General features: G+C 46.5%; 1 protein-coding gene across 1 annotated transcript in view; it reads right to left on the bottom strand.

Annotated features, from left to right (window-relative positions):
• RETREG1 (reticulophagy regulator 1) overlaps window positions 1-13,130 on the bottom strand; it is a 920,991-nt gene that overhangs the window by 170,288 nt on the left and 737,573 nt on the right. Inside the window, exon 5 of the mRNA XM_069620500.1 lies at window positions 4,592-4,676. Within this exon, the coding sequence (XP_069476601.1) occupies window positions 4,592-4,676 (85 nt within the window). The remainder of the gene's footprint in view (window positions 1-4,591; window positions 4,677-13,130) is intronic.

Genomic DNA, 13,130 nt, shown 5'->3' with positions numbered 1-13,130 from the left:
TGTCCAGGGCCTTAATCAGGTTGGGGAAAGAGTCTTGTTCTGCCGTCGGGATTGTTTTTATTACCGTCTTGATTTCACCCCCCACGAGGTTGAGAAAAATGTCCCTGATGTTGGGGGAATCACCATCGCCGGACCCCCGCACAAAATGGTGGAAGTCTTCCATCCAGTCAGTCCACCTGGGTCCTTTTGTCGCTTGTGGCGTCATGGTGAATGGCGGGGGCAGCCTCAGCTGTATTGATTTTGCTGCGCGCACAGGCTGGGGGGACCCAGGATTGGATCCCTGGACGCTCATGTCGTCAGGAGATGAGACCTCTGCGATCTTCGGGCGGTGTGTGGTTATGGAGACACTGGCGTGCACCCGCGCACTCACCCAAGCGTGCGAAGGCAGGTCCGGCTATGGACCATTAACGGTGAGAGGTGGCTCACAGACGTCGTCGCTGGCGTGGTCCGTGACAGGGGACTGGAGCAACCGCCTTATGAGAGGGCGGGGTTGCCGGCATGCGTGAACAGTAGGGACTGCCTGGAGTGGAGGATGCGGTTTACGCGCGTCGTTTTAAATAAACGAGAAAAAAAAAATTTTTTTTTTTTTTTCAGCTGCAGCCTTGCATGCGGAGGAGGAGGAGGAGGAGGCGCGGCGGGTCAGCGGCCGCCCGCGCGAGCACTGGCGGGTTTCTGGGCCCAGCGCCACGGAAGGAGGAGCAGGAGGAGGAGGCTCCGCGTGATTCCCTGCACGCGAGCCGGGACGCGGCGGACTGCCGCTGGAGGACTCCGGTGTGCGAGGAACAGCCTCGTCGCCAATGTTGCCGGGATCGCGGCACAAAGAAAGGACGCACACACGGAGGCGTAAAGGAAGCTTCTTTATTCTTCTACTAACTACCCAGTAACTGGCGCCCTACGCGCCTTTTCTCACAAACCCCCACTTCCCCGCTCCCACGTCACACTAACACTCCGCCTCCCCAACGGAGGGGGCCAAGTGCCTTTAACTCGTGGAGTGCTGGGTAACAGTGCTATTTCTGAAAATCCACCGTTCTCAAAGTTTACAACAAGCAAAGGTGGTATTTCTGGAATGCCTACAGTGCTATTTCGATAGAGGTAATGTAAAACATTTTTTTGTAAAAAAAATATTCAGCTATTGTCAACATCAATGTGAAGGGAGAAACTGATTATGTACAGTAGTGGCTAATATCAATACTGTTGATTTGTTTTATGCACAAAAGGTTAAATTGTGGCCCCTTTGTAGATGATGTGGGTGAGGTGGTGAGAGGAGGCTTTTTGAAAACATTTTCTGCCAGTTTGGCTTTTTTAGCTCCAGCCTTGAATGGAGGTAAAAATATGGTGATCTTCTGCAAATATTCCACCTAAGACACCACCACCGGTATTCCCATGGAATACCACTGATGGCATTGGATCAAACCATGAATTGGGTGGTCGGTAAAATCAATGGTATTTGCCAAATGCTGACTTTTTACTGCTGCCACCCAACTCTGAATGACACCCTATGCCTATGATCGTTGTTCATTGCTGTGTCCAGAACACTCTTCTTTTATGTGACCAAAAAAAGACACTCATACAAATCCACACCACATTCAGATATATAAATACAAAGTTACATGAACACATTTTACACTATGTTGTTACTTAATAAATCATTATAATTGTAACCACATACTGGTGAGGAGGCAGGATGACAAGTGAGAGTCTTATGTTTTGGTGATGGATACACAGGGTGCTGGTATGGGTTTTGTGTTATGGGCAAGGATGGCAGGAACTCAGGAATGGGTATTTTGCCATGCCAGAGCCCCTGGTTCGGCAATAGCTCTGCTCTACCAGGGAATTCTGTAGCTTTGCCACCTCTTTAAATTGCTATGAAACTAAAGACAGGATGGGAGGGGAGGAGAAGTAGCCACCTGGCACAATTACAAACAGTAAAACATCGGTGCAAATACCAGATTTCCTATTTCACCAATTATATTATTCTGGTGAAATAATTGTACTATGTTTGGTAAGTGGGAGAATTTCCATGGGTTTGGGTCACTAAGAAACCACAAACATAACTGAAAAATATGTTGCATAAAAGGAAAGTAATGTAATGAATGTATACCTGAGAATGTTTGGGAATGGGAGAGGTTGGGATTGAGTTTACTTGATCTGGAAGTTAAGGCCGCTGCACTGTGGGCTTAAGGCCTTACACTATGGGCCAGAAAGTAAACTTGCCCCCCCCCCCAGGGTAAATGTTGGCATTTCTCCCCTGGCGAGCTTGAACATCTGGGGGTAGCCAACTGCTTGACTGAATGCCCGAATAAGTGCTAGTTTACAGGCTGGGGTTTGTGGTCTAGTTGCTGAAGTAGAGTGAGGAGTGTTTTCTTGTTACAGGATTTGGGGTTTCACAAACCTTAAACCATCCCCTCATTTGTTATATCCTTGCTGCTTTGCATTGTGGGCCTCAGCAAACTCAATACTGCATTGCTGCTGTGGCCAAGGCTTACTTATTCATGGTGTGAGCCCAGTGACTATTCATTTGTGCACCGCACAATCACTACTTTGTCATATAGAGTGTCTCCACAGGTGCTCACCACCTAAAATGATGTTTGTGCCTAAAGTACTACACTATCACTGCGTTGGGGTACTTCCACAGCTACTCTATGCTGAATATTGTGATGTTTCTGGAGAGCTACACTAGTGCAGCTTATGAGGTACCTCCACGGGTCCTTCTGACTGAAAAAATTGAGTTTGTGGACAAAGTGCGATATTAGCGCTGCTTTTGGAGAACTTGTAGCGACGGTTAAGGAGTGCCTCCAACGGTGCTGTGAATTCAAAATGGCTCTGTTGCTGAAGCAAAACAAAAATACTCGTTATAGAGAGCCCTCCACAGGTGCACTTGACTGAAAATGGCGTTTGGCTTCGAAGCTCTATCTAAGCTATCTCTCTTTCTGCAGTACCACAACTATTCTAAGTGAATGAAATAATTGCGTATGAGTGGTAGTGTATTAGTTGACAAATCCCAAGAAAGGCTACTATCCCGCAATTGCTGATTACCTGGGAGATCAACAATATGGTGGCTATTTTTAAATTAAGTGCGGGAGTGGGCAGGCTTCCATGATTCCCTAGGAAAGAAAGTCGAAAAGATACACCCTTGACAATTGAGGAGTTAATAAATTTCCCAAAAATCAGGCACTGTCTAATGTAAGAGTCAAGAGAAAAGGCAGGCCCCTTCCCCCGCCCACGTTTATTGTTGTCTCTATGCAGTAGGTTAAACATTAATGTTGAACCTGCATTTTACTAAATACAATTAGTTAAACTTCTTCTAAAGTTCTTGACTTTTGTGTTGAGTTTTCCCTTTATTATCTTAAGGGAATTGGGCGTATGCCAGCCCCATACAGTCTTGTGCTGAATGGTAGGCGGAGACACACATTGATCACCTCAATGGCTATTGTTATTTCACTTGTGGAAGGGAGATTGGATTTACAACTCATAACTTTGTGTGAACCTACCCTGATTGCCAACGGGGCTAGCACCATTATGTCCATCTCTCTTGAGAGCGCTCCGATTTCATCTCTGCCACACTTCCTCAGAAAGAGGGAAGGGGCTTACACAGAGGGGTCACTTTACACTACATGCTCAACGTGTTCAGTGCATCACCAACGCGTGCACTTGGGTGCTGCTGGTCCCCTGTGTGCAATTTTCTACACTCACAAAGCGGCGTGTAATCGTGAACAGTAAATGAAGGCGAAATCGCCTTAGCGCTTCACTTTTACTCTCCGCTTTCAGGGAAATAAAATGTTTACGCAAAATGAACTTTGCTGGCAGCGTTTTATAATTAATTCCTGTTGGAGCTCATTTTCATCGAGCCGTAACGTAAATGGATGGCGTAAAAGCCCTGCATGTGGCTTTACGGCATCCATTTACGTTCCGGCTCATTTTCATTCATTTTTAGGCAGAGAAGCGGGCCGGAACGCAATTTGCGTTTCCACCCACTCCCTTCCTCTCTAGCATAAAAACCCTCCAGCATTTATGGCTGCATGCATTTTCATGCCAGTGCAAATGCTGGGGATTCCTATGGATTCCGCTGGCTTTTTGCACCAGCAAAAGCAAGCAGACGCTATAGTGATCAATTGTAAATGCTGCCTGCCATGCGTACATGGCAGGCAGTCTTTACTCAATTTGCATGGCCGCTGCCTTTTGCCCTCTCCTTTTGCCCTCTGCCATGCAAATGATGAACATTTGGCTCCACTGAGCCATTTACGTTGAAGTGTTAATGTAACGGCTCCCCATCACCAAATTACAGCAGGTGTAAATGCAAGTTGTATCCTATAGGAATCCTTTGGATTTAAGCTTGCATGAAAATCTTATGCAGGCGTAAAACCGGGTGCTCTTCCAATACGGAGGAGAGCAGTAAAGCTGAGATGCAATCCCTGTTCTTCTGCCCTTATATGCCTTGGAAAGGCGCACAAATGACATGGAGCGCAAACTGAAAACATCAAGGAACTTTTATTTGCACCCCAGAGGACCCTCCAGAAAACAAATACTGAAAACAGGAAAATGAAGACCACTCCTAACGTAACAGGATGCAAAATGTGAAACTTCTACTTACACATAAAGTAGGAGAGTACAACTCCAGGAATGTAGCTTCCCAATATAGCGAAAAAGGTACACAAGCTGCATACGAGAAGGCAGAACTAAAAGGAGAAAACAGAAAACACAGTAAACATCCTTGCTGTACAGGGTGGTTCAGCTTCAAGTTTGTTATCAGCCAAAAGCAAACACAGCAGGAACAACATGACCTCCTCTTGTATTAACAGCACACTGTGTACATAAAATACTAATGTTCAGTATCAAGGGGAATGCTTTTAAGCACACGCTATTGTGCTGAACAGCTCTAACACTGGATAATTGATTGCTATCGCACTCAGGCACTTTAAACAACTTACGGCCTGATTTACAGAAAGCTTTCCTATGGGATTGCGCCATTAAAAAACCCTTCTGTGAATCAGTCCCTATAGTGTCATCGTCAAGGGCACAGTTAATGTTGGAACCTATAAGTGCCAAGGACGAGTATACTCGTCCTTTTTACATAGACTTCAATAATAGCCTGGCACTTAAGGGGTTAGGCTCTCCCACTAACCTCCCAAACCAAAAAAAAAAGAAAAAAAACAGAGAAGCTGAACAAGCATAGAAAATAAGATTCATATTAACCAACAAACAATTGGCCTCATTACGAGTCTGGCGGTAGTCTTGCCAGTAAAACCGGAAGGCTGCCGCCGGACCCTTAGTGATGTACCGGCTCCAGACTTGCTGGAATTACTGGGGCATTACATCCCTGGTGATCCGGTAAATCCCCATTCCCGTGGATTCCCAAAGGGAATGGGGAAGTGGAAACACTGGCAACATGTAATGGCGCCGATGTTTCCACGTCCGTCTGCAGGCGTGTGGCGTTACACCCGCCAGGTCAGACCTGGCGGCCGTCACGCCACCCGCCTGCAGGACTCGTAGTTAGCCGATCCAGAAAACAGTGCCGGTACGGTTTTACCTGCACCGTTAAATCCAGACCGGCTAACTCTGAATGAGGCCCAATGTGTCTACTCATTGGGGGCAGGAGTGATTGTGGCCCTGGTAGTTCATGCACTGAATGCTTAGAGCTTTGGAGTCATGTAGTACGGGGCCTCAAGAAGCTCTCTGTTGACACCAACTGCTGCAAAATCTTGAAACGGATTGTCTTTGTCACGTCGCGACGTGGCAATCCCTGCACCCTCCTGCATCGTTATGTGGGTGGCCTATGTTTTGGAGCAAATTGTTGTGGGAAGGACGTTGGGCTAGGGAGGGCTAGGGAGGGCGCGGGATGGGGGATGGCACAGGGTTTCAGTCAGTATTGATGTAGAGGGAAATAAAGACGGTCCCAAATCCTGCAGCGGTGTGAGTGTCTCCGTTATTGGGGTCTGTGCCTACTTTGTAAGCCGAGTCTCGCCTGGTAATGAGCGTAGTCCACTCAGCCTGACAGTCTTCAACAGGATATTATGCTAGATGGCTTTTATAATGCCCAAATTACAAACATCACAGGACTAGCTTTTCTAAGTGTTGGCATATTGTAGCCCCACACCCTGCCAGGGGTGTCCAGACTATGGTGTATAGAGGAAAAGGAAAAGAGAAAAGAAAGTAGGGAGGGGTAATGGGGCACAGGCTTAAATGAACAGAGAAAGAGGCAACAAGTAATGTTTGTGGGACTTTGGATGTATGTTGGTCCAGCAGTTAGATTAAAGTGAGAGTGAAGAAGGAGTGTGAGTTATACTGTGTTAGTACCTATAAGAGATCTTTCATAAATGGAGTGTGTGTGTGAGTGATAATCTTGCAGTAGTAGAAGTGGTGTGGGGCTGTGCGATGAGCTGGAGATGTGCTTATGCAGACCCCTGCAGTGTGGAGGCAAATTTGTTTGGACTTGCAATCCCTGACCTGAAACAAACCTTGGAATACTTATTTGGAGGACTAGCAAGCCTGGCTGACAAGTGTAGCAGAGTCCAGAGTGGATGGTGTGAAACGAAAACGTGGAAGGAAATATTAGGGTTAAGTTGAGAAGGAATGGAATAGGATTCGGTCCATTTATTTGCTGTGCATGCTTTACAGCATACGTTTGATTGAGCAATAAAGAAAGGTGAGAGAATGTCCAGCCCAGAGGAAATCCTGGAGCCACAAGGTGCCACAACTAAATATACTTGTCTAGCTGATAAAATTGTGTGTAAATGTTTGCATGATTTAGACTTCTATGCGGACCCTTAACCAGTATACAGTTCTCTCTGAATTATTTCCTAATCACAGAAAAATTACTAAAATGAGTTGGAGATGGGATTCAGGGAATAGAAGGAATCACAATGGGGAAAACCCCAGGAGCAAAATCCAATGGGGAGCAGAAATACAGTGGGGTACAAACTAGGAGCAAAATCACAATGGAGCACAACTCAGGGGCAAGTGCAGAGAAGTGGTCAGGTGCAAGATCACAATGGTGGCCAACCCAGGAGCAAGATCATTGAGGGCACAACTGAGGATCAGAGTCACAGAAGGGCATGACCAAGGAGCACCCAATGGTGAGCAGAAACACAACGGGGGTCAACCTAGGGGTACAAAATAATGAGGCACAACATAGTAGTAAGATCACAATAAAACATCCACATCATTAGCACTTATAAGGATATCTCCGAAAAATACCATGAATGAAATAAATATGAAATACTGTAACACAGCAGAAACCTGGGTTCAAGAAGGGTGACAAGACCAAGCTACATGCAAAACCTTTATTCGCGTTGTGTACAGAAATACATTGGAAACACTATGAGAGACCTCCGCACGAGAATCAGAGATCATCTTGGACTAATGAAGTGTCATGCATGCTGGACGTGGTCCTACCTCCTACGCTCGTAGAACAGCTAGACCGTTCTATTCCAAATGGCGGTTGTTCGATACGTTGCCGGGAAAACGACGTTTGCACTTTTCACGTCGCTAACTTCACGTGTATTCTGCTTCGTCACGTGAACTACGGCATTACGTATTTAAGCAGCGTGGAAACTTCACTCGCTGCTTCTGATCGAATCATTTGGCGTTGTGTAGCTGAACCTCCGATCTGCATCCTTGCAGGTTACTACAGCTACTTTTTGGGCCTTCTATAGCGTGTTTTCCGCCACACGCGGATTCCTGGAGCTGTTTGGTTGCGTGTAAATCCACACGCGCACGTTGTCTTCAAACGCGGCTGGCCTGGGCTGCGTGAATCCTGTTTGCGTGCAAATCCACACGGGCACGCTATCTTCAAGCGCTGCTGGCCTGGACTGCGTGAATCCTGCTCGCGTGTAAATCCACACGCGCACGCTATCTTCAAGCGCTGCTGGCCTGGACTGCGTGAATCCTGCTCGCGTGTAAATCCACACGCGCACGCTATCTTCAAGCACGGCTGGCCTGGACTGCGTGAATCCTGCTCGCGTGTAAATCCACACGCGCATGTTGTCTTCAAATGCGGCTGTCCTGGGCTGCGTGAATCCTGTTCGCGTGTAAATCCACACGCATACTTTGTCTTTAAGCGCTGCTGGCCTGGACTGCGTGAATCCTGCTCGCGTGTAAAATCCACACGCGCACGTTGTCTTCAAACGCGGCTGTCCTGGGCTGCGTGAATCCTGTTCGCGTGTAAAATCCACACGCGCACGTTGTCTTCAAACACAGCTGTCCTGGGCTGCATGAATCTTGTTCGCGTGTAAATCCACACGCATTTGTTGTCTTCAAGCGCTGCTGGCCTGGACTGCGTGAATCCTGCTCGCGTGTAAATCCACACGCACACTTTGTCTTCAAGCGCTGTTGGCCTGGACTGCGTGAATCCTAATCGCGTGTAAATCCACACGCACACGCTATTTTCTTCGCGGCTGTACAGAACCGCGTGTACTTTGTTTATACCATAAAAAGAGCGCTATTTCCAACTCCTGCACCTGTGATATTAACAGGGGGATTGATTCATTTCTATACATTACTCTACGTGGGAAAGAAGCTTTTCAAGGATTATTGGAAGGTGACAGTGAACAGTACTTTGGACGCTATCCTGTGGTGCATCAACCTGGTATCTAGCGTGAGCCTCGTTCCGTTCGGGATAAGTCTCCCTTACTAATCTTCCCTTCCTTGTCGTTTGTTCTACCTTGGATTTCCTCAAGAGACTCTGCTGGATTCTTCTGCCCTAGACTCAAGGTCAGTGTGTGCATTCATGTCATTTTCTATTCCATCATACTCAGGTTGGGGCAGTTATTCATGATACTTTATTTTGTTCTAGGCTGACTTCCTATACCTTACCCACGCCCTTTCCAGTGATCCATTGCTCTGCCTGTTTTACCAGTCAGAGAGTTGTATCATTTGGAAGGTCCTAACTTGAATTCACAACTATCAAATCGTGTGAACAGGGATCCGGAAGACCCTACCATCTGTATCCTTTTGAGTACCGTATCCTTTTCAGTTAATACTTTGGTGCTCTCTGACAGAATCAGAAGCCATGGAGGGTACGGATCCTTTAGCTTTTTTGACTCAGTTGATCAGCGATTTGAGAAATGAAATGGTTACGGCACAGGACATGTTACGGCACCGTATGGACGTTATGCAAGACGCCATGCACGGTAGTCCTCAGGGAGCACAGGTTCCAATGGCCACTGCATCTGGATCTGGGACTATGACACCCCCACAGGAAACTATTAATGTGGTTATGCCCACTCAGTTTCCCTTGGCCCCTCCGGAACGGTTCACTGGTGATCCCAAAACCTATAGAACCTTCGTTAATCAGTGCCGACTCCATTTTCTTTGCCGTCCTACATCTTTTCCTGACCTAACCACAAAAGCAGCATTCGTGCTTTCCCATTTAGGGGGCACAGCTGCTGCTTGGGCTAACCCTTTGTCGGAAACAAATAGCCCTTTGTTGTACGACTGTGACGATCTCTTGGCTGCTATGAGTAAAGTCTTTGACATGCGTTATGCTACTCAAGCCATGGATCTGGAGTTACTTAATCTACAACAAGGCAATCAACCTCTTTTGCCTTACATTGCCCGGTTCAATCAACTAACAGCCGAAACTCAATGGCCTGACGGCAAGAAAACGGCTGTTTTCTACAAGGGTCTTTCAGAAGAACTGAAAGATGCCTTATCTACAGTTCCGGTGGTTCCTACGGGATTCACAGAGTTGCTCGATTTGGTTCTACAAATCGATGCCCGAAGGAATGCTCGGAAGGGAGAGAAAAAGCCCTTCATGCAAGCCTCGGGGCGTTCAGAGACACCGGCAGTCCTCTCGAACGACCCCGAACCCATGCAGATTGCCACCGTGAGAGGCCGGTTGTCCAATGCAGAAAGAGAGAACCGAAGAAAGAACCATTTATGTATGTATTGCGGTTCATCCGAGCATTTATTGGCGACATGTCCTAAAAAACCCATCAAGCGTTCGGGAAACGCCAAAACTCGACAATAGCAGGAGTCCCTATGTCGAGTGTTTCATCGGACTCCAGTACCATTCCTAAACACGCACCCGTAATTTTTGAGGTGACGTTACGTTGTGATGAACGAGAATTGGTTTCAAAGGCCATGGTTGATTCCGGAGCCACCAACAATTACATAGACATCACATATGCCAAGAACTGTTCCATACCCCTTGTAATCAAAAACAAACCTGAAACGGTTAATACCGTGGACGGATCTGTTTTGACTTCTGGTATGGTAACCCAGGAGACGGTATCTGTTCAGATGACATTATCGAATAATCATTCGGAAGAAATCATCTTTGATGTCATAGCTGCTCCGCAGTACGAAATCATACTTGGTCTTGCATGGTTAACCCTTCATAATCCCGCCGTTGACTGGGTTTCGGGATTGCTCCAGTATCCTTCGATTCATTGCAATGAACATTGCTTTACCAGTCAGGAGGTGTCAAATAAGCAACACATATTGGCCTCTATGGTGGGAGCTTCAACTATCAGCGTGGTACATCAAAGCGACACTACCATACCATGCGAATACGCTGAGTATGCTGATGTCTTTGATAAAGGCCAGGCAGTACGATTTCCTCCCCATCGACAGTACGACTGTCCTATTGAATTGATTCCTGGTGCCAAAATCCCTACAGGTCGTTTATATTCACTAACCCCAAAAGAAGACGTTGTGTTGAAAGAATATATTGACAAAGCTTTAGCGATGGGTTTCATACGGCCATCACAATCACCTGCTGCGTCTCCTCTATTCTTTGTTCCGAAGAAAGAGGGAGATCTAAGGCCTTGCATTGATTACAGGGCACTTAACGACATCACCATAAAAAACCAATATCCCTTACCACTGATAAAAGTTCTATTGGATCAATTAGGTACTTCCAGTTACTTCACCAAATTGGACTTGCGAGGAGCATACAATTTAGTTCGCATTCGTGAAGGCGACGAATGGAAGACCGCTTTCAAGACACGGTATGGTCTTTACGAGTATTTGGTGATGCCTTTTGGTCTGTGCAACGCTCCCGCCACTTTTCAATTCTTCATGAATGATATATTCAGGGACATAATGGACCAGTTTGTGGTGATTTATCTGGATGACATTCTGATCTATTCATCATCTTTTTCGGAACACGTCAAACACGTTTCTACAGTCCTACAAAGACTCAGGGAGAACCTTCTTTATGTGAAAGCCGAGAAATGCGTCTTTCATTCACAGGAAGTGGAACTCCTGGGTTATGACATTACCAATCTAGGTGCTCGAATGAGCCGTTCCAAGGTGAAGGCCATATTGAATTGGCCGATTCCGCACAATGTCAAGTCATTACAGTCTTTCTTAGGCTTTGCGAATTTTTATCGCAGATTTATTCATTCCTTCTCCAAAACAGTAGCTCCTTTGACGGCTTTAACTAGTTCTAAAGTTCCTTTCTGTTGGAACCAAAATGCCCAAGCATCATTCGAAAAGTTGAAGGAAGCATTTACCACTGCACCCGTGCTTCAACATCCGGATCCAGATCGCCAGTTTATCGTTGAAGCGGATGCATCCAGTGTCGCTACTGGAGCGGTACTGTCACAGGTTTGCACAGAAACCAAGGAGGAGCACCCAGTGGCTTTCTTCTCTCGCAAACTTACCCCATATGAACGAAACTACACCGTCACTGAGCGGGAACTGCTGGCTATCAAGGATGCCTTCCGAGAATGGCGTCATCATCTTCTTGGGGCCAAACATCAGGTGTTGGTGTACTCTGACCATAGAAATCTTCAAGCATTCAAATCCATGAAATGCCTTACGGCCCGACAGGCCAGATGGCATGTCTTTTTTGCCCAATACGATTTCCAGGTCACATATCGTCCTGCCCGAGAACACGTTAAGTCGGACGCGTTGTCCCGTATGAGTGAAGAGGCGAAGGAAGAAGCACAAGTACAGAATCAGTTGTTGGCAGATCATGTAATATGTAGTTGTTCTGTTCAACCATCCTTAAAAACCGAAGTACAAGAGTGGGTGAAAAAACATCCACAAGTTATCCAGGATATGAATCTGGACGTACATAACGGTTTACCATTCACACAAGGAGTGCTCTACCTACCGACGTCTTCAACGCGGAATAAAGCCCTCAAGTGGAATCATGATTCCTTGATCGCAGCCCATCCTGGACGAAAGAAAACACTAGAACTGCTCAAAAGATGGTGCTGGTGGCCATCCATGTCAAAAGATGTCATAGATCATGTATCAACTTGTTCTCTATGCATCCAATGTAAAAACACTCCTGGTAAACCAGTGGGCTTACTCCAGTCCCTACCTGTCCCTAACAAACCATGGGACATGATATCTATGGACTTTGTGGTAGAACTCCCACCAAACCAGGAGTACGATACCATATGGGTTGTAGTGGATTATTTCACTAAATTGGCTCTTTATATTCCCTGTATTGGTTTACCAACCGCTGCTGTTCTGGCTGACCTATTCATCCAACATATATTTCGTTTCTTTGGTCTACCGTCAGTAATCATTACGGACAGGGGCTCACAGTTTGCGTCACGCTTTTGGAGAGCACTAACATCTGCATTACTGATTGATGATAGAATGTCCAGTGCTTATCACCCTCAAACTGATGGACAGACCGAAAGAGTCAACTGCACTATGGAACAATATCTGCGGTGTCTGTGTCTGCAGTACCAATCGGATTGGCTCACGGTCCTGCCGGCAGCTGAATTCCCCTATAACAACTCCTATCATAGTGCCATAGGCACTTCACCGTTCTATGCGCTTTATGGACAACACCCCCGATCAATACCTTTGGATTCCAGCTTGTCTTTGGATACTCCTGCCGCAGGCCGTACTTTTCGTGATCTGAAGAAATTACAGAGGAAAGTGAAGCAGCAATTGGAGCAGGCTAAAAGACGCGACAAGTTCTATGCCGATGCTCATAGAGTACCTGCACCTGTCTACAAGGCTGGTATGAAAGTATGGCTGTCCACTAAGAACTTGAGAATTCCAGGCAAAAAGAAATTATTGCCTAAATACATTGGTCCGTATGTAGTGCTCCAAGTAATTAATCCGGCTGCTGTCCGTCTGGCTTTGCCACAACGATGGCGAGTGCATCCCGTATTCCACGTGTCACTCATTAAGCCATGTTCTGAAGCTACTAGATTGCC

This window comes from Ambystoma mexicanum, chromosome 5q (assembly GCF_040938575.1).
Source record: "Ambystoma mexicanum isolate Mex_15411 chromosome 5q, UKY_AmexF1_1, whole genome shotgun sequence".
In the NCBI taxonomy this organism is placed as follows: domain Eukaryota; kingdom Metazoa; phylum Chordata; class Amphibia; order Caudata; family Ambystomatidae; genus Ambystoma; species Ambystoma mexicanum.
Note: the sequence above shows the minus strand (reverse complement) of the source record. Positions and strands in the feature narration are given on the sequence as shown.